The 21,556-nt window shown below is 48.2% G+C and overlaps 1 protein-coding gene across 1 annotated transcript in view; it reads left to right on the top strand.

Moving 5' to 3' along the window:
- Positions 1 to 21,556, top strand: part of LOC119108450 (tyrosine-protein phosphatase 99A) — a 75,763-nt gene that overhangs the window by 12,339 nt on the left and 41,868 nt on the right. Inside the window, exon 2 of the mRNA XM_037232021.1 lies at positions 4,410 to 4,757. Coding sequence (XP_037087916.1) covers positions 4,410 to 4,757 — 348 coding nt within the window. The remainder of the gene's footprint in view (positions 1 to 4,409; positions 4,758 to 21,556) is intronic.

The raw sequence follows: 21,556 nt of genomic DNA, 5'->3' as shown, positions 1-21,556 counted from the left end.
CGATCAGCGCCGGCAACACTTGTCCATGAATGCTAGTGAATGGTTACCTGCTGAAGCTGAGCGGCCTGAGCGCGCCGCGCTAGGCGGTAACGCGACACGGGCAATCGAAGCCGCTATTCATGGAGGCCTGCTGTCGAGGGATCTCATGAAATCCAACGACGAGCTACGCTGAAATGGGCGCAGGGTAACCGTTCAAGTGTGTGTGTGTGGGGCGGGGGGGGGGGGGGTACCTTGCGTCCGTTTTCGGATTGGGACAGGGTCTCCTTCATTTCCGGTTCGGGACCACGCAGCTTGTCAACCCCACGTTTCAACAAAGAGGAACGTTCTACGTGCCGTCAGAGCGAGATGATGACGTGGTATTGACGGCGTGTGGACAGGACTTGGTAGTTATCTGCAGAACACCCCAGCGTTCCCTGCTCTCGCCGCCCGAGACGCAAGCCACGAACACGCGGCGGCACAACGCTGATGTTTAATGCAACAACCGCGGCCGTTCATCTTATTACCCATTCTAATGAGCGCAAATTTGGCGGCTGCAGGTGTCGGCGCCGTTTGCGTGCTCGTTCTCGCGCCGTATAGCCGGCGGCCGGCGCCGGCTGCGCGCCCGCCCCGTCAGGGACGCACGCCGCCCGGACGCGGCCAGATCCGCGCCGCGCCACCCGCGGTCGGCACGCTCGGCGGCCCGGTTATGTCAGCGGCTCCCCGTCTCACCCCGCGCTGCTGCCGGCGCTGTTTGCGCGTCCGCAGCGCCCATTTCGCACTCCCCCGCTTTATGAAGCATTGTTGTCGCGCCGTTATGCCGGGGTTCAGACCACCGTATCACGCCGGGGGGGGGGGGGGGGGGGGTCTGATGATGTCGGTAGTAGATAACCCCGCGGGGACCGGCTCTTCGTCAGACACGGAGAACGCCGCCGTAGGTATCAACAGGCATATTGTGACATATGCCGCTTGTTTGAACCGGAGACCGTGTCATACATTTTGTGTGGCGCTGCTCCTATTCGGAATGTAATACTTGTGCCGGAGGAATATTCCTATCGTGACGGTTGACGAAGTGCATCTCACGTGATTTATCACGTTGGTGACAGTCGTTTATTGGTATCGCAAGCAATGTGTCGTTAGATTATGGTTGTTGGGCTTGCTGTGCTAATGAAGGGAAGTGCTGTCACCAGCGGTGGCACGGATTTACTCGGTCCAAGTGGTCTCGCGGTGTCGACGATCTTAGCAGGAACGTGCGCAGAAGACTAAATCAATCAGTCGGATGGATGAGATTACGGGAACGCCCTGCTTTGGTGAGAACATGACCAGGCTCGCGTGCGACGTGGGAACTGATGCCGGAGAATAACCGATTCATAGATTACATTAATGCATGGATGTGTTGGAAACTTGGGAACTTTAAAGCTTACTCAGGCACCGTTGGGAATCCGTGTGCACACTCTGTGCGTGGCCACAGTCTGGCTCCACGCGCGCGCCGCGCTTCGGGCGCGCAGAGGCGCGCACGCACGCGCACGCCGCGCTTCGAGCGTGCAGAGTCGCGCGCGCACGCACGCGTCCAGAGGCGGGCACAGATTAGTCGCATCAACCGAGGTAAACAGATGGACCCTGACGCGGCTTTCTATGCATTACAAAGCCCCGTCCGATCGCAGACAGCGGATGGGTCACCGTAATTTTGTTTTGTGTGCGCCCCTCGACACGCGTCCCAATTGACTGGCGTCATCGGGAAATGGATTTGCGCACAAATGTGGTCCAATCATAGTCGTTGGGAGCGGCGTGCATGGGACCGACGCCGCTCATCTCCATGACAACGGATTATCGTTAGCCACCCTTCTGCCCCGCGGCGCCGGCAACGGGCAGCGGGGGCGAATCAGAACTGATCAGTAATCAGAACGCATCGGAATCCATCGGCCTCGGTCGAGGACGGGAATCACGACAGGATACTAGTCTATTGGAAGACGACGGCAACCCTTCAGAGTTGTTGAAACAGCTACGAATGAAAGCTGACATCGAATCCGGACCGAGCTCTGCAGCTCAGCTGAAGCGAATTCGTACGAATTTCCAATGTGAAATTCGTGCTCGCTGAACGGTGTAGTTTGACCCCACTTCGACGATGGCATAATTTACACAAAATCGTATCTGCGGAGGATTTTACGATTGATGACGCTTAGCTGTATTGCTGGGCAAAGGTGGGACTTTTCAGTCATTGGGGTCAATATTGGTATTTTAACTGCATTGTTTCCAGACACCGTCCGCAAGCCTCATGTCAGTCAGCGCCGGGGGCTCGGAGTGGATGCTAGCGCTTAGGCAACATTTCAAACACCACAACAGCGTGCTGAGACAGCGCCGTGAAACTTGGCATTGCTGATGATGCACTCATCGCACGTGTTTGGCAAAAAGGCCAGTGTCAGGTCATGTCAGGTCACTGAACCGCAGGACTATTTCTGAAGGCTTGCCGAGGCGTTAGTGCACCAGTTCTTAGTCTTTCGATGTACATAAGCAATCGAGTGCATTTTTTATTAGGCCACTTCGCGTAGGCCAGTCAGTTACCTTTCCAAAGTCAATCGAGTTCAAAGACTTATGATAATCTCATTTGACCTGTGATTGCTTCCATAGCTCTTATTTGCGAACTCTGACCCGGATCACAGTTGTATGTCTTTTTGTCTGTAAAGCCACAATGCGTTCGTTTAAAAGTCGTATTTTTTGCTTCATGATCCCAAGTAGGTATAACATCATACTGACCTGGCCTGGAGATTCAGCATTTAGCCTCAGCAGGTTAAACTGAACATGGCCTGATGCATCATATGCCGGGTTATTCACTGTTTTGTCCACGTCCCTATCTTCATTTAGAACCATGTGACTGGGAGGGGTGGGTGTCATCTCTCACCGTCCTTGTCAATGACGGAAGTCAAGAAAAAGCTCTTGCCCGTTGAAAGTTAACGTTCAAAGCCATTGGGGTCGATGGGGTTGATCCCCAAATGTTCAGCTTAAATTGCCGACCAACGCCTCCATAAAGCACAAACGATCCGCTGGGGTCGTAGGCAGAATTGTCCTGCAGGAGGTTCGCGAATTTCGTTTTATCAAAACAATTTGTGATATGATATAAATTGTGATATGATGAGAAAACTTACCCTTCCAAGTTAATACAACATAACGCACACAACTGCCGGGAATCAGAGACCATGCAGGCAACTACCAGCATAAGCAGGTTCTCGTGCTCTCGACATCGAAGGGATTAGTCTTGAAAGATATGGGACTTCCTCGTCCCACCCTGGGTTCTCTTACTCAGCGTCTGTTCGTCTTGGGACAAAGGTTCTGGTGCAGAAACTCCATCTGAGAATTGAGCTGAGTTTGCAATATTGTTGCATAACTCACATTCAATTGTGACAGGGATATGACGTACACTGAATCTACAACCGATGGAATCGGATGAAGACACTGAAGGGGTTTGGGTAAGTATAGCTTCCCGGTCGAATAGCCGTTCATTGGAGATGGCGTTCAGTTTGCCTGATGGCGATAAGTCTGAAATATTGTCAGCTGATATCGGTATTGATTTGTTCAAATGCTTGGGACCCGCCAATTCACTGATGATATACACATTTGCATACTACCTACGTTGCCCGGTGTGGAACAGCGCATAAGGTCTCAGCCGTACCCTTCAACACTTCTGCCTGAGCCTGGGTCGCTTACGTCAACACAAGGCGAGGTGTGGAAATACCACAAACAGCTTAACACAACGTCATGACCGGACCAAATCAATTAAACCAGCAAATTCCCCTTTTCTGGAAGGTGGTGCGACGCTTTCACGGCGGGAAGTCGACTTTCCCCGTTTTCCGTGTGGCTGAAAGCGCGGTCCGGCCGGCTTCTCCTTCCCCTCTCTTTGTTCTGGAGGCTCCCGCAGATAACGAAATCGTGTCTGTCTGCTCGGCCGGCGGCGTTGGATAATCGATACCGACCCGCCCCGTCTCCCCCTGGTATCTGCGCTGACTTTTGCCCTCCGGGTGAGGCTACCACGTCGATGACTACCTGAGAAAGTGTCGGCGCCGGCAGCATGGAGCGAAGGCTCGGAAACTTTGGCAGATCAAATGACACGGCTAATGGCCGCTCGGTGATGGAGGAGAGACGTTTTGTGATGAATGGGTAGATTTAAGTTTGTAAAGAATAACAAATGTTAGTTTTACGAGCTTTGTATGGTAGGCGGGTTCTGAATTTTTGTGCATTCGGCTTCGCATGGAGCGAAGCCACGCTTTGCATATCATAAATATATTACTGTACAGCAATCATTGTACAGCTTATGAATGAACGGGGGGGGGGGGGGGGGGCGGGGTAGCCCAATCCAATGAGGAACAGTGTGAACATTGCGCAAACTACCCGCACGAGCATTTATAGCTCGCACTGAATTGCTTCTCTCCTGCCCATAGGCTGCTGCGGGGCGTTCGACACGCTCTTCTCGAGATCTAAAGCGAGCGTCATCCTGCCCTGCGACGGCATGACCGACCTTGACCCAGCCCAGGTCACCGAACTTGCCTGGCTCTGCTACGGCTGCATGGAGAGCATGATCGTGTCGGTGGACGCGGCGATCGAGACGAGGCTGCTGGAGTTCGTGGACGGCACGGCCACCGTGTTCCACAACCACGGCCGCATCAGCCTCCTGCCCGACACGCTCTCGCTCAAGTACGACCCGGTCGAAGTGAAGGACAGCGGCGAGTACCACTGCCAGGTCAACGGCCGCGAGCCCATCTCCGGCCTAATCAAGCTCGTCGTGCAGGGTAAGCCAGCGGAAGCCCGGCGGCGACGCAGTCTGAAGGTGACGCGCCGCTGCTAACTCAATTGACACCATTCAAAGGCTTACCTGGGAGCGTCAGGCCACTCACATCCCGCCGCGTGTCCGGCGCGAGGCTCGCGGAAATGATTCCCCGATCACGGACTTAACTGTCTGGCCGCGGCACTTTCATTTCTAGCTAACGTTTGCTACATCAGTTCCTGGAAAACGCCGAGAGTGCTATCATGACGCTTTCAATCACATACTGAGAAGACGCATGAAGAAGATCATTCAGTGTATCTGATGTAGAGATAGCGAAAGAAGAGCAGTGACGGCGATCTCATTTACGCACTTCATGCACTGCTTAATCAAATTTCAGAGTCCACTTCTGTAGCGTTTTCTTAAAACATTTCAAAGCGTTAAATCGCGAAAAAACTTGGTTTGTTGCGACGAATTTCAACGCATTCAACCTTATGTCTGTGCGTATTAAAGAACGAATTGCTGTGTGTGCGTGCTTGCGTGCGTGCGTGCGTGCGTGCGTGCGTGCGTGCGTGCGTGCGTGTGGACGCGTGCGCACGTGTGTGTGTGTGTGTGATGGGTCAAAGATTCGCATTCCCCCCTTCGTAAACGGCGTTTCAGGAAAAGCGGACTGATTTCAACCATTTAAATTTCAAACATATTTTGCGACATTAGTAATGCATCGGTGCAGGAACACACAATGTTATGTCGTTGCTGACCCCTGGGCTCCCCATGCCCCTTTTAGGTTGGACGATGCACCACATTGTAACGTCCGATCCTTTGTTGCTGAAATAGCGGTATGACATGTTTCTGTTCGTTTGACCCAACAGTCGTTCTTACACACTTTTAAAGGACAGGATAGTTTTTGGCTATATGAGCACATCTGCGACTTCAAATAACCCCTCAAAAAGGCAGTCAAAATTGGCAAAGCCTGCCCCAAAATACGTAAACACAATTGTCTCTCGGATTTTGGCCCACCTTGTTCTCAAAGTTAGTTGGAATGAGGCCACCCTCTCTTCCACACACACACACACTTGCACTGAATAGAAAACTATACCCATAGTGGAACACGCTGACGCCAATTCCAGAACACCGCACGTAGCGTGCTTTGACATCAACGTCCGAGATCGTAAACGAATTCGCGACGCTTCCTGCTGGGGTTGGAAATAAAAATGAACTTCAAATGTAAGGTCGGCAGTAGGACGTTACGACGCACTCCTCAGTTGCTAAGGCTATATGGCGTGGCCTGCCTCTCACCCTGACAGGAAAGCGTGAGAGGCATCGTGGAAAATCTAACCCCCTGCCTCTAGGTGCCGTAAAGTCATCTTAACCACTGCACTGTCAATACTCTGAAAATGTAAGGATTGTGTGGCAGAACTGCGTTCAATGTCAGCCACCTATCAATATTGGTTATTGCTCAAATGTAATTTGACGGAAACTTGATGACAGTTCTAACTAAATACCTAAAAATCTTACTAGACATGTGGTTCATCACACACCAAATCGGCAGTAACATAACACCCAATGTTTCACATTTTGATCACAATTCTTCTCGGGTATTATCTTATGCACTGAATGCAAGTGTGCAAAAGCTCAGACCAAGTTTCGACTGGATGGGTGGATCGTCGACAGGCTGCGTAGGTGACCGGGACCTATGTAAGTCGAGTTAAATCCCTACGACTGGATGGATGGGGGCTTATTTGCTCCTCCGGCTTTTTGCCACCCGTGCACACTATTTGGAAAGGATCATCTGGAAAAACAGTGACTCTCTATCTATACTTTTGCACTACGTGTTAATTTTTTGGTTACAATCTTAGCTGGGAGTGGATCTAGAACAGATTTTTGGAAGGTTCGTCTGGCTATTTTCACGCGTTTTGCTATGGGCGTGAACTAACGTGAAATTAATCAAATTCACTCTTCTTGTGAGGCGTTTTAAAGCGTAGCGACTTATTGTTTCTTATTTATATCTTATTCTAGCTGCTTATTATATATATACATATATATAAACATATATATATATATATATATATATATATATATATATGTATACATATGCATAACATATACACATGATAATCACCTATGCAACCATCTAAACTTGGTCTGAACATTTTCATGATAGCATGCTTAGGTAGTAGTGCTCTTCAGTAGCGTTGTACTAAAGAGGATCTGTGTGGTTTTGGTGCTCAAAGTCGGCAATCAGAGCTTTACAAATGAGGCGGTCATCAGCATAGGTCAAACCCATACCCATGTACCTCATTCACCCTCTCCAACTCGATCCATGCCACTATCACTGAACGGGGTCGCTATCTGCACCAATTGTCTGACGGTTGAAATCCCGCCTATCCTTGACACGGCCAGGCAATCAGCCGCTAAGCCCTGCGGGCATTCGGCCGTATGTCCACAATGGCCTGAGCTAACAGCGTCAACCGATTGCACTGACGGTCGATGGCCATGTTCGCTTCGCCTCCGCACAAGCTGCCAGCTGGCTTACACACGGCGAGAGGTAAGCTCCCTGCAATGTGTGAGCAGCTTTTTCCCCAAGGTCCTGACGCGGCGTGTGAGCAACTTGGTCTGCCTTCGTGTGAACCCATTTACGAGCGGGTTCCCTGGGCCGACCGGATTCCAACCAAGGACCACGGCAGATGGAGAGTAGCAGTACCTTTGGAAATGAGAATCTCACAACTTTCTCACCTTCTTCACCACACCAAAAGAATTCAAGGTGGTCTAAGTAAATTCAAAGGGCTTTGGCATGGCGGTTTATCAGAAGGCGCGTCTCTACGCAGCTCCGACGCAGAGTGAAACTCGTCACCACCATTCCTAAGATTGTATGAAGAAGTCCGAACTGGTCGATACCAGTGGTCATCTGCATAATCTCAGGTGCGTACGGAATAATAGAGACCGTAGTAAATTAAGGTAGGCCGAGCAATCTACATTCGCCGTGATAGGTGGCCAGGACCGCGGCCGGGGGTTGCATAGACCTCCCTAAAGTTTTTTTGAGTTTACGTCTCCGGTGTGGTGTGCAATGGTGCCAAAATTTCTTGTGGCCTATAGGACATGCATTGCGTGTGATTTGACACCTAAATGTGTCCCCAGCGTTTCTGATTTCCAAGCAGTGGCGGTCTTTAGGAACACTGCACGGCGCCATGTATGGCCTGCGCGAACGGCAACCGACGATGCTGCTGAAGGCGCGCGGCGACCGACGATGCTGCTGAAGGCGCGCGGCGACCGACATTGCCTTATGAAAGGGAGTGTTCATATTTGTATGGGATTTTGGACTGGAATGCCATCTTAAGGATCATACGGTGCAGTTCCCAGCCCTACCTTTCATAACCCGTGGTCGGGAGGGGGAGGGGGAGTTGATGACCGTACGGTTCAGCGCAGGTCGAAAACAAACACTCACAGCAACACTGAATTCTTAGTAGCTGTTCATCTATCGATTTGACATCCTGTGCGCAAGTTGGAGTTTTCCTACACCAAGAGGAGTTACCTAGGTCAGTTCAGAAGTCAACCTCTTAAAAATTTGACCATGCCTAACTTTTTGTGGGTCATTTACCATTGCTCAAACTTGGTAAAGTAACAGAATATGACAGTACCTTCATTTTGCATCTCTCGGATTTTTCGGAAAATGCGAGGCCATTGACTTGAAGTCAGAGCAGTTTTTGCTGTTTTCCATAAAACGTGCAAGTTTGTACGTATTTCTGTGTAGTGTTAAAGTTGTCTATGGAGAAGACAGTACTATCTTATATGCACAACCATCATATGACCACGGAGCATATGGCCTTCGCACAGGTCATGACCTATCTCTAGGGATACCTTTTGCAAAACATATGCTGAGCTCACAAAAGGCAGTTTTATGAGGTAGTTTTTGACGTGGAATTATAATACTCCGCTGAAAACACGCTGTGATACCATTCTAATGCATGATGCGGTCACAATAGGTCATGGTAGTGCATGCAGTCATGAATTCATGCAAGAGCAGTGACCTATGCTTCCAGGATAGACTCGATTGACGAGTGCGACGCTTTTAGCCACTTTCTAACGTGTTTGCGAGGCTGATGACTCTTAATTTAATGTACCAACGAATTTGTTTACAGGTTGTTACAAACACATTGCCAAGGACCGAAAGGGCAATGTATAATTTAGACAATAGCCATGCGAGCTTGATTACCTATAGATGATCCACTATTATGGATATAGTAATTATGACCACAGAGAACCAAGCATTGTACTAGTCTCACAGACCCTGTGAGTCTTCCAAGTTTTTTATTTGGGTGGTTTATAAATTTGACCTAATTTGACCTCAGATGACGTGTAGGTTACCCTAGGATGGTAGCTTTGCGTCTGAAATACTTATGCTCCACAGCTGCATCTGATAAGATATAGCCTACTCAGAAGCACATGGCTAAAGAAAAGCACCGTTCTCGTAGGTTACTAGTAGCGCAATTTTGGACGGTGATCTGATCTGACCGATCCAATGTCGGGAAACAGAGTTGACTGGAATGGACTCCGCACAGTCTTAACGTTTATTTCCGTGCCCTCGATATCCGTCCTGACATGTTAACATGGGTTTCAACTGCATCTACCGAAACGACCGTTTTTGACCTTTCGTGAATTCTACTGACCTTACGTTTGACCTAAAGTCAAAGACATAGCGTCCGTTCTTCATAATCTGACAAGACCTTCAAAACGGCATCTTTTTTCATACGACGTCTGGAAGTTGGGCATCCCAGGGGGGGAATTAAACTGCCTCCGACCGGGCGTGGGTTAAGACCTAGACCCCTCTAGTTTTTTAGCTATACGCTCGCGAATATGTGTAGACTATTTCAGGGACACTATTCCAAGGCCACCCAGACATCCATGACTCCATAATAACGTCATTCAAATCATGTTATTCCATTAGTATTGCGGCGATTAAGGTCAAGACAAATATGATTGTCGAGTTGTTCAGATCTGGCGGTCGTGAACGCGATTTCCAGACCTAACGGCCTCCAATCTGCCCTCAATCAATGTGTGCAAGGTACGATGACGTAATCAAATCATGATGCATGGAGGAGCATATTTACTAAACAGAAAATTGTGCTGTCTGAAAGGCGTCTTTTCCACTTAAAATTATACCAATAGTTATAAGTGATCTTGTTTCATCATATCTGATGCTCGCTTCAATATCTCCAGATGTGAAATATTCCTTTTAACGGAGCCATGCACCATAAAGGTACTGTCAAAGCACATGCAACAACGCACCATTGTACGGGAATGGAACAAAGACCACGCTTGCGTGTTGTTTACGCCGCAGAAGATGTCTCGTATGCATAAGGTTGTAAAACTGAAACAGTGCCATTTTCGGGAAAACTTGACCTTTTACTGGCATAATGCGGTCATTTTTGACTTAATTACTTGCAAATCATTACCAATCGCGAGACCGTATTGAAGCCAGTTTATTTGTTTCCGCTATGCTCTATCTGCTCTAAGCTCTATCCGCCAAGCTCTATCTCCCTTTGGTTGGAACACCAGGGGGGGGGGCACATCGACCACTTCTCAGTCTGCATTCTGAAAAACGGCGAATCAGCGCTGGGGTTAAGGCTACGTTGTGGCACATTAAACATTTTTTGAGACCCTACAGCCTTCAAAATTATCAATCATAATTTGTGCTGACATCAGGATATCAATGGATATGCACGTGGTAATGTATGCGGCGTTTCATTTTTTATTTCATCGACCGCGTCACATCCTGGTGATTTGGGAGCATACCTTCTTTGCCATAATCGCACAGGTAAGCGTATTTCTGGCATAGTTAATTATTCAGCCAAGTGGCCAGGTGCCGGTCGGACGGGAATATGACCTGCACATAGATGGCCGCTGGTGTTTTGCAGGTGCTAATGAAATTCAGGCTGATCCCATGTAATTACATGTTCCAATCATGCCAATTAAGGAGACCGCGCCTTCTCAGCGCTGTAAGTGCCGAGTGCCACGTTGCATCCGCTTCAACTCGGGCTTGCAGGTTTGCATGAACGTCATTTGCATATGGCCTTGTAACGCCATGCTGCACTGAACGTCCGTCACCATTTTGAATTGTAATAAGAGATCGTCGTACGGCGCTCACGTGGATGCCTTTTACTCGCTTTAGCTTGATTCGTATATATATATATATATATATATAAATATATATAAATATATATATATATATATAAATATATATATAAATATATAAATATAAATATATATATATATATATATATATATATTATATGTCATATATTATATGACAATTCCGATATAGGTATCTTGAAACGTTATGAGACCTTCATACATGTGGTGCACGTAAAGATAGCATACATAAAAGCAGCTACTATCACGCGAATTCAATGAAACGTCACACTATAGTTTTGTTCTGCCCCCAATGGCGTCCAGCACAGTGACTCTTTGCCAAGGGCACTTAAGCGTTGGGAAGCACAGTTCCCTTGGCTGCTCAGATCGGTCGGGTCTTACCCTGCTCTTTATACCAAGCACAAACGTTCACTTCAGCTGATTTTATTCATGCCCAACCCACATGCATGTGGGGAGATGGGGGTAAGGAGGGTTCTCGGGTTACGGCCTGACGGTTTTGGGTTCGTGTCGCCGCCACAGCACCACCGCATTCCACAATTTGGTTCGTACCACGGAGATGTTAAGGATAAAGAAAACGTTCCATTTCTTTGCTGTTTGCATGTCATGAATGGCTCATATTGGTATTAAATGACAATGTCTGATTGTCAAATGTTCCGCTGTAAATACCATGTAACACACACGAAAGACTGGTTTGGTAAATTATTGGGTACATTTGCGAGGAACATCAATCACAAGACACAAGACAGTTGTAATGGCCTTATCCCTCGGGAAAAAACCGGGAGAATGGAGATATAGATACGTTGATATTTCAGCAATATGCCTGTATCGAAACAATAGCAGAATCTTCTACAATCTGGCAATCTCTTCTGCGATTGTTTCGATAATAGCACGTTCCTGGTTTTTCTCCGTGAAATGAGGCTATTACTACTCTCTTATCTATGTGACTGACTTTTGGTTACAGTAGCACAATTATTAGCCAGCAGGGATTCACCCACAGTTTTTGTGCAAATCAGCGATCGCATGTTTGGCAAGGCACATCATCATCAAGGCACTTGTACACATCTTGATAATTTTCGTTCACGACTCTCCGCGTCCATGAGTCAGGGAAGTGTATTACCATCCTATACATAACAGGGCTGAACCTATCTAGTTTTGCGCCTGCAGAGTATAAAAAATACAGGTTAGACATAGATATTAAGCATTTTAGTCGTACTAACGCAGGCAGAATACATGAAAAACGACACCTTTTCTTTCACTGCTTGCATAAATTCGATGGTTCACATTCATATCAGGCAACAGCCTGATTGTTTTCTTTGTTCAGATGTTTGAGCTTGGGTTGTATATCTTGTTCAGCTGTAATCATTGCGCAATATCTACGATAGATTGCTGCTTCCTTGAAAGAGGACTATTATTTGCTTTTGCACATGAAACTTACGATTTTTGTGAAGACCAGCCATTGTATTTCACAAGCAGGAAGTTGCGAGCATCTCGATAACACACTTTTGACACTTGCCTCACTGCACGCCGCTGGATCAGGTACATTGATAGCTATCCAGCATGCCTTATGAACCGCCGTAGCAAACACACTCATGTTGGGTGCAATAACAATATTCACACACGCACTCAACTCAGCAAGCCACGGTCGTGTTTGCCATTATGACAACAGCACAACAAAATGTTCTGTTCCTACGCCCGTGTCGAACAATGCTTCCCGTTTTTACTTCAGTTGATCCTGTGCAGTTTTTCTCCCGCAGAGTTTCCAATGCCGAGTGGAAATAGGTATTGGACACTTAGTTGGTACCAATGAAACCTAACGCATACAGCACAGAACATTGTCTTTCTTTGCTGGTTGGGTGCTATCAATGGCTCATCTTGGCATGAAATCACAGTCTCTTGGTTGCCTTCGGCCGGACGTTGGCGTGGGGTGCAAGCGATTTTTTTGTAACAATGATATTTGAATGTAATAATTTTTTGGTAGCAATTGCGTGCGCCCGTATCATCTGGAAGATATGTATTGCTCTACACTATTGAACTTTATATATATATATATATATATATATATATATATATTAGTTACACTATTCCGTGCTTTTGATGTTACTGGTTACATTGATCACAAGTTAACAATTATATTAATCACTAATTAATAACTACAAGTGAGCTTGTTTAATCCTAGCTGGTGCTTGCTTCAGTATCTTCAAATGTAAAACATTCCCTTCGATGACAGTTCCTAAGAGCTTGTTTTTGTCTTTTTCACCAAAGCTCGTCCTGGAAATATGCTTTCAAAGGACAAGGGGACTTTCCGTTTGAGCTGTTGAAAGCTTTGATGTACAAAACTTTCCACAAGCTTTAGTATATCCACGATACCGGGAAGCGCAGCTGGCTTTGAGAGCCCTTTTTACATTGATGCGAATGACACGCTCGTGGGCGTTTCGCTGCTGAAGTCCGACATAGCACGCCTGTTGGCCGTGACAGGGTGACGAGCTGTTTCCTCTGGTGACGGAGCGTTACGTGCCGCAGCTCCGCCGCTTCCCAGAGCTGCGCTCCCTGGAGAACGCAGGGCACCAGGTGTGCCGCGCCGAGCTAACTGGCGAGATGTGATCAGGGCCTGCCAAACACCGCCGCCAGCCTCATCCCTCACCCCGTTCGGCCTCGTTCCTAGCGGCTGGCCGTTCAAACGCCGTCTGTGTTAGCTGACTTCCCCGCTGCGGAAACGGCATCGGACAAGGCTTGAAATGCGAGATCGGGTAACACTACAGCAGTGGGTAAATAGCTCCGTGACTTACGCACGTAGCGTGGGATCTTTCCTCGTTTACGCGGTATTCATCCGCGCATGAATTGTTCTTTGCCAATGAGGTAGAGCGGTCGACGCTGCCTCAGGGCCACAGTCGGCGGGGCGGGTATTCGTCATGGGTAGCTCCCGACAGAGACTTGAAAATCGCTACGATGCGACCGGGTCTCCAAGATCCGAGCTCTGCTCCGCCTCCTTCTCCCCCCCCCCCCCCCTCCCACCTTAAGAAAGTCCTGGCTGCGACCCTGGCTGACTTGATGTGCTGTGATAAAACAGAATGAATGGTTCACTTTTGGAAAGAAACTTTCAGCATCATTAATTTTAATTCCATCACCACAGCCATGTTTTACGTGCGATGTAACGGGGCACCGTCCTGTATGTAGCTATTCGGTGCTTGGACAGTTACTCCAGACGGCTTTCTTAACATTTGCTTCAAGAAAACGCCGGATTGCGTGATATGAGTGTGATACATGGTCTTCGAAACCCAGGACATGCGGCCACATATCAAAGAGCGTTCAAGCAATCATCGGCCAATCAGCCATCAGTCAGCAATCAGCCGAAAGACTGGAGCAAATGCGGCCGCACTTTTTTAGGTAACAACATACCCAGTACCAAAATGCCCTGTTATGGATTTGTGTTTTGATGGTTGGAATTCGCAGGATTCTAACGAATTCAGACTGATTCAATCTTGCAAATCCTCGAATTTCGATAGATCACTGGAACAGAAAAGATCAGTAATTAAATCGTAAAACGACATGAAATCCTGAAGGCCATCGTTGAAATGCGTACCAGCTTTTCGTTTACTTCAGATAAACAAGATGGCATCCGCATACGCCGGTTATGCACAGGCCTGAGTGGCCTGTCCTGAACTGATCCTTACTACATTAGTTCGAGGTCTCGATGTCGATTTTCGAACCTAACTGAATCTCGACTTTGAATTTGAGTTCGAATTCGGATATCATACGCATCAGCTGTAGCAATTGCTCCGCTATGCGTTTCTGTTTGCAACTAATGTAGTGATTTAAGACTAGATGCGCGCACCATTTCCCATTTGTGTGCTTACGATCGCCGTTAATCAGCAAAGGTTGACACGTGGTGTGTCGGCGAGATAGCCGATGTTTCCTTGATAACATCAGTTAGCATACTCTCGGTATGTTGAAAGTCGATGACTGTCAGCATTAGAACCCTAGGCTCATAATGACGCTGAGGGCGCTCTAGTCGACGCTGTCGGAGAGCCGGCGAGGAACGGCAACAGCGGAGAAACGTGTTCGTTAGCAGCTATCGACCTATCCAAGGCTTTTGGTAACGTTGGCCACGGCCTGCTGACAAACAAAGCTGTGTGATACGGCGTGGATCCTGGGCGGTCCAAAAGTCATTTGAGTGACCGGAGGTGGGTGGCGCGTGGAAGACTGACGACCCTACCGATAGCCTACGGAGAGCCCCAATGATCTACAGCCGATCCGCTTCTACTCATCCTGTTTACAAGCGAATAGATGACACCCAGCTCCTGTCCCCACCCCTTCCAAAAAGCAGTCTCGACACACTAAAACATCATCTGGAAATATCACTTTGCGAACTTCGGGCTTGGTGCAGCTCAAAATGAGTCGGGCTCACTAAAAATGAGCAAGGCCGAAAGCGACCTCGTTCTCATAGGTTCAGAACAGAATTTAACAAAACCCATTATTTTAGCTCAACAATAGAGGTTGTCTCATCTTCGCCTCACATCAAAGTTCTCGATGTGATCGCAGACTCGGCGCTTTCGTGGGAGAAGTGCGTCGCCAGTCGCGCAAAAATGCAACGGAATTCCAATCTTGCTGTTCCGCCCCAGTCATTTCTTTAAACCCGTTTTTCCACATGCACCTGACTATATGTAAGACGCGTGTGCAAGCAGTGTTTGCATTAAAAATCCGATGGCGCGATGAAGTACCGGGTGCAGATAACTCAAAACGTTATACAGTTTGCCGCCAGGATCGTCTCTGGCATGGAACGCAGCCAGCATGTAATACCGACTATGGAATCTCTTGGCTGGCCCAGGATTGATGACTTAGGGGAGGAGAGGGACATGCTGAAAGTGCTCAAAGCGCTAAGATGCAAAGCATCATCCCGGCCGTCCAATCTCTGTTCAAGTCACGTTCCTCTGTTTCACTAAGGGGATGCGCTCCTCCACGTCAATGTCGCTCCATCTGCCCAGGTGCCGATTGGAAGCCACCAAGCGAATCTTTCCTATCGTGCCGCGGCAACTTGGAACCGCCTGCCTCCGACCACCACTGCCTTTATCTCCGAGGGATTAAAAACTGGCACTTCAAGTCGTAAATGTTGGATTGTGCATCTTATTTTTGTGTCAATGCTGGTTATGTGTGCGATTGTACGCTATATGTACGTCTATGATGTTTCCATGTTAATGCGTACCTCATGCACTTATAATTCATTTTCACTCATCTTTGAATATTTCCCAGTCTTCGAGCTGCATTACTTGATTCCGCTTTAATAAAAGCTCTGATATCATACATAAGCGACGCACGCACGACGAGCCTAGTGCAGTCAGCACGGCGAGCGTTAGTGATCTGCAAACTCGGCGATTTACCAGTTCAAACAAAGGTGGCGCATTTCTCTGAGGAACCATGGGCTGCCATGGTTGCATCCACGTGTTCAAGCGCACACCTTCCCCACCCCCTGCCTCCGGCACCGTCACTGGGTCATCTCGGCGCCCAGTACGCGGTCGGACGGGAAGCAGTTCTGGCACGGTGCAGGCGATTGTACCGACGTCACGTAAGCCCGATGTTCCAGCAATGGCCCAATATCCTGGCGGACGGCGGCCAATATCGCGTCACTAATGAGGCCCCGGGGCGACTGACCGGCCGTGACGCCGGGCCGCGACGTGCCGACGCCGGCGGCGCCGCCCCAGGACCGAGCCGAGCCCCCCCCCCCGCGCTCTGCTGGAGGCCGCGACCCCGCCTGCCCAGCGCGGCCCGACGGGTATTGGAATGTGCCGCGAGGCGGTCAAAGGTGCTTGGGGGAATTCGAGGACGGTTGGCAGAGTTATGGCAAGCGCTCCCTGAGAAGTCAGTGAAAACCTCATACATGTATGTGCGTAATGACATATTCGTGTGTCTCACGTCGTAACAACATGAAAAGGCCGCTCCGACGGGAGAAGTGCTTCTGGACTCCCTGTTTACCACTATGATAGCGATACCTTTCACTTACTTTGCTTTTCCAACATGTCTGTTATGTAATGCTTTCAATACTCTTGTTGATCCAAATGTTTGTGTAATAAGTGCCACGAAAGCTTGTAACATTTCATTTAGGTAAAATATATCAAAATAAGAGGCCACTAGCAAGCCAATTCAACGAAACGCCATAATGTGGCTTTAGCCCCCCCCCCCCCTTGACGTCTAGCACAATGGCTATTTTCGAAGCGCAGTTTAGCTTTGGGTAGGAAACTTGTCAAATATTTAAAAGGCCACATTGGCTAAAACTTCAATGAATGTGTTTCTTGGTAGAAATAGCTCACACCGCCCGTTATGCTAGCCATAAACGTTCATTTGTACCGATGTCATTCATCCCAGTAGAGGTGGCACTATTAAGCCCACATGCCCGCAATGTGCCGTTTAAAACAGCTCAAAAGTGGTACCTCTAGTTAGTAACGGACGACGGTGGCCCTCAGCAGATTCTGCCGTCTCCAGCTGTCGTGGACTAGGGCTGTACACTGGGGCTTTAAAAACGAAAGCACTCTAGTGCTGTGTCGAATCCTGAAGATCGTAATTTGGATTCCAAAATCACGAAAATTAATCCGCCTGTTACACATCATGTTGAGGCTGCATTGGTATTACCCGACGTCCTATGAGACACGACCGGCCCAAGGTTTCACCAAGGTGTTTTTTTTTAAAAATGTGCTTCAAACGTGGCACACTTCCTCAAAGGCAAGGCATTGCTATGACATCCGCCAGCTGACTGGTCAGCTGTAGCCCTGTGCACGGACCAAGAGCAGGAACGTGAATATCGCACACTGTTTTGGGTAGATAGAGAGGAATGGCGCGTTTCTAGTGGGCCGTTGATATTTCGTCCCGTGAAATTTCGGATCCAACGCTTCAACCTTTGAGCCTGTGAGGAGCCGTATCGAAGCGGACGATGTTTGTCCAAGGGAGCAATATCCGAGGTGCTCTGGAACTGGATGGCCCGCGGTGCTCTGTCGCGCTCTGTGAGTACCTGGTGCCAGGGGCAAAGTCCTCTCGACTGGAAAATTCTTTCTCGCCGCAACCATTTTGCGGTGGATGCGAAACCACCGGAGAAAATGCCCGATGCTTTTCGCGACTCAAATGCGTTCCAGTAAAACCTGACGTCCAACGTAACAATTGGCAACAAGAATAACAAGTGACAAACGACAACGTAACAATAAGAAATGCCAGCGTCATTTTGGTCTGACATTAACACGCGCCCTGGTGGCCGGTTGGATAGCCTTCGATCGAATGGGGGGGGGGGGGGCAATTTGACCCCCTCTGAGATCTCGAGCACTAAGAGAGCTAGAGATGATAAATTCACAGTGTGTTGACCTGTACGTTAAGCTCTCTTAGGTCAAAGTTTGAGCTTCCTAGGCCATGACCTTCGGGTAAAATAAGGTCAGACAAGGTCAAATTTTAGATAGGTCTTCAAAGGACGCCTAGAACCTAGGTAGCTCTTCTAAGAAAAATTTCACACGCGCCGGTAAGGTCCGTGACCTTGTTCGACCTTTTAACACGCGCCCGGATGGCCGGTTGGATACTCTTCGCTCGGGTGGGGGGTCAATTTCCCCCCCCCCATGGGATCTCGGGAACCAAGAGGGCTAGAGTTACCAAATTCACAGGGTGTGTTGAGTTGTACGTGAACCCACTTCGGTGAAAGTTTATAGTTCGTAGATCATGACATTTAGGTCAGATAAGGTCAAACAAGGTCAAATTCCAGATTGGTCTCCAAAGGACCCCTAAAGCCTAGGCAACTGTTCTAAACAAGATAGTATACACTCCGTTAAGGTCAGTGACCTTGTTTGACCTTTTAAAGGTCATGATGACCAAAATGGTATAAGAGCGTTTTGAGTTTTGCGTTGGGATAAGCGACAAAGAATACGCTAGGCCGTATGCTCCTGAAAACAAAACGTTGACGTGGGCCATCTAAGGTCAGTAGCCTATTTTGACCTATAAGAGGTCCATGGAAGATGAATAATTCGGTTCCTGCTATCAATCTTTTTGAAATGAGCACCAGAAGCCAGTCCGTACAGCAAGCCCGGGAGTAATACAACATGTTGGTTTTGACCTTGGTCTGACCCTTATGCCTGCCCCTAGGTCAATTTATTTGTTTGTTCAACTGTTGTGCTACCTAAGAAAGCATCTCAGAGATGTCCGGCCTCGTCTAAGACTCCGTTGTTTGATCAGATTGAACGATTCCCTAGAACGTGCCTTCGCTGAAACCATGGTCTGAATTTGACCTGCCATAAGTCAGCGACCTTACAAGGTACATACAAATTTTTGATGTCAGGCGATCCGCTATTCAATTCAAATAATCCCAAGCAAGGTCAAGTTCCAAGTTGATTTCCAAAATGCCTGTTCTAAGACACAGGTCGCATGTTCATTTAAGGTCATTGACCCTGTTTGGCCTTTTGAAGGTCATGGTGACCAAAATCATACAAGACTGCTTTGAGTTTTGCATTTCAATAAGCGGTGAGGATTATGCTAGGCAGTATGTTCCTTAAAGCAAAATGCTAACTTGGGTCATCTCAGGTTAGTGGCCCACTATGCCCTTTAAATAGTTCATGTAAGATGTACGATGCGGCTTCTGTCATCACTAAATCCGAAATGACCTTCAGAAACTATCCCATACGGCAAGCCCTAAGTAATATAGGTTGGTTTGTACCTTGGTCTGACTTTCATGCCTGACCTGGGGTCAACGTAATTTGTTAATTCAATTGTTGTGTCGCCTAAGAAAGCACTTCAGAAATGTATAGCTTCGTCGAACATTTCGTTCTTACATCAGACTGAGCGATTCCCCAGAAATTGACTTCGTTGAAGCCAAGCGTGCAATTGTGCCCAAAAGGTCCCTTGCGAGGAGGCCCTGAAAAGTCCTGCCCCCCCCCCCCCCCCCCTCCTACACACACACGCTCTCAAAACTCGTGGCTTCGCTCCTACTCGTGGTGGCCAAATACCAGCAAATGCAATATTGACATGAGCGAGAAAACATCCGTTATCATATGGATTATGATTAGTGATGCTTTATTGCTGTGACTGTAGTAAGGTTGGAACCGCATGAGTATAAAGACGCCACAGCCTGTACCCAATGACATGTCCCATGGCCTGGATTTATTTTCATCGACCCCATCCAACACCAGTTACACAGCTGCTTCCACTCCCACGTCTTACCAACGCGTTTATTCCGTCGCTATACCATCGCATTGGCACGCAACATACAATAAAAACAGAACATCCACCGTGAGTAATAACAAACCCAACGACACCTGTCGAACGCTGCTAGTGAAAAACAACAATGAATACACTACGCACTGAAACAAGTACTACTGTCTTCATCCAGATGCCAAGGGGTGTTTCTCTTCGTCGCTGTTGGGGTCCCGTCACTTTAATGGGAAGGATCCTTTTGGCCTCCGGATTCCATTTTGATGTCTTGGGATCTGCTTTCGTGTGTTTTAAAATCACACTCGGCAATCTAAAGTCCTAAAAAGAACTGGAGTCTCCAACCACGGGGGTTCCGGCTTCAGGCGAAGGGAGGGGATGAGCATGGCCCCAAAAGCAACCCCTTGGCTAAGAAGTTGGTAGATGTCACGAAACGGTACGGTTTGTGTTCCGTCAGCAATACAGCGTGTGGCAGGAACCTAAAGCTTCTAGGATTGCATGTTCCAGTGCATCCAACAACGGCTGCGACTTAATTAGTAAATTAGGCGTGAGTCGACAGTATATGTACGGATAGTGTACGGACAGTCGACGGATAGTGTACGGACTTAAAATTTTGTGTGTTTTAATACGCCCAGCGATGGCTGTAATTGATTAGCAAATTACGTGTTCATGGACGTAGATTGGCTAAGATGCGCTCGTGGAAGTGTGTTATTACTGCATTCATACACCTATTTAAGCATCCAGTGTGTTATAGCTGTGCTGGCATGATAATGCTACAAAATCTTCCTCCATGACCACCCATTATGGATAAGAGCAAATTTTGTTTTATGCACGTGAATTCAAATGTCGGACACCTTTTTTGTGAATGCTCAGATGTGATGAACGCTTAAGGCCAAGAGATCGTCATCGATGTAAAAAGTTTCACTTTTACGAGACTGTGGGTTTTAATTATGCTATTACACCATCTCGTTGCATGCCAATGTCTTCCTCCGATGGTTTTAACCACCACGGTCCAGGCTCCCAGACAAATCCGGCCCATCGACTAGTGCTGTCCTGACACGGAGTGTACCAGCACTATTGTGCGTTCTACAAACTTGTTGGCGAAATACAACAAAATCAAATATGCTCCACCCAGTGCATTTGGTCCCGATACCTAAATCCAGATGCACATACGGATGCAGACCCCGTCTGGGGACGTCATCACACGTTAAAAATAGATTCCCTAGTGCTAGACGTCCCAGTCTCCTTACCGGCCTGGAGCGCATCACGCGAGGCTGAGCGGCGAAGGGGCGGAGAGGCGTCAACGCCAATAACCTCCTTGGCTTCAGGACCAGCTCTGGGTGGGGCAGCTGGCGGCTGTATAACTGGTAGCTGGAATGTTGGATGCAACTCCGGCCCCCTTTCAGCTGTGCTCAGCTCATGTTGGCAGGCGGGCTGGCTGGCAGACTGGTCCGGTGTCCGAGCGCTGGGCCTGCGCAGTCGAGATAAGTGGACCGGCTGGAGCAGTCGTCGCAT

This window comes from Pollicipes pollicipes, unplaced genomic scaffold, assembly GCF_011947565.3.
Source record: "Pollicipes pollicipes isolate AB1234 unplaced genomic scaffold, Ppol_2.1 Scaffold_6686;HRSCAF=7923_pilon_pilon_pilon, whole genome shotgun sequence".
NCBI classification, from domain to species: domain Eukaryota; kingdom Metazoa; phylum Arthropoda; class Thecostraca; order Pollicipedomorpha; family Pollicipedidae; genus Pollicipes; species Pollicipes pollicipes.
Note: the sequence above shows the minus strand (reverse complement) of the source record. Positions and strands in the feature narration are given on the sequence as shown.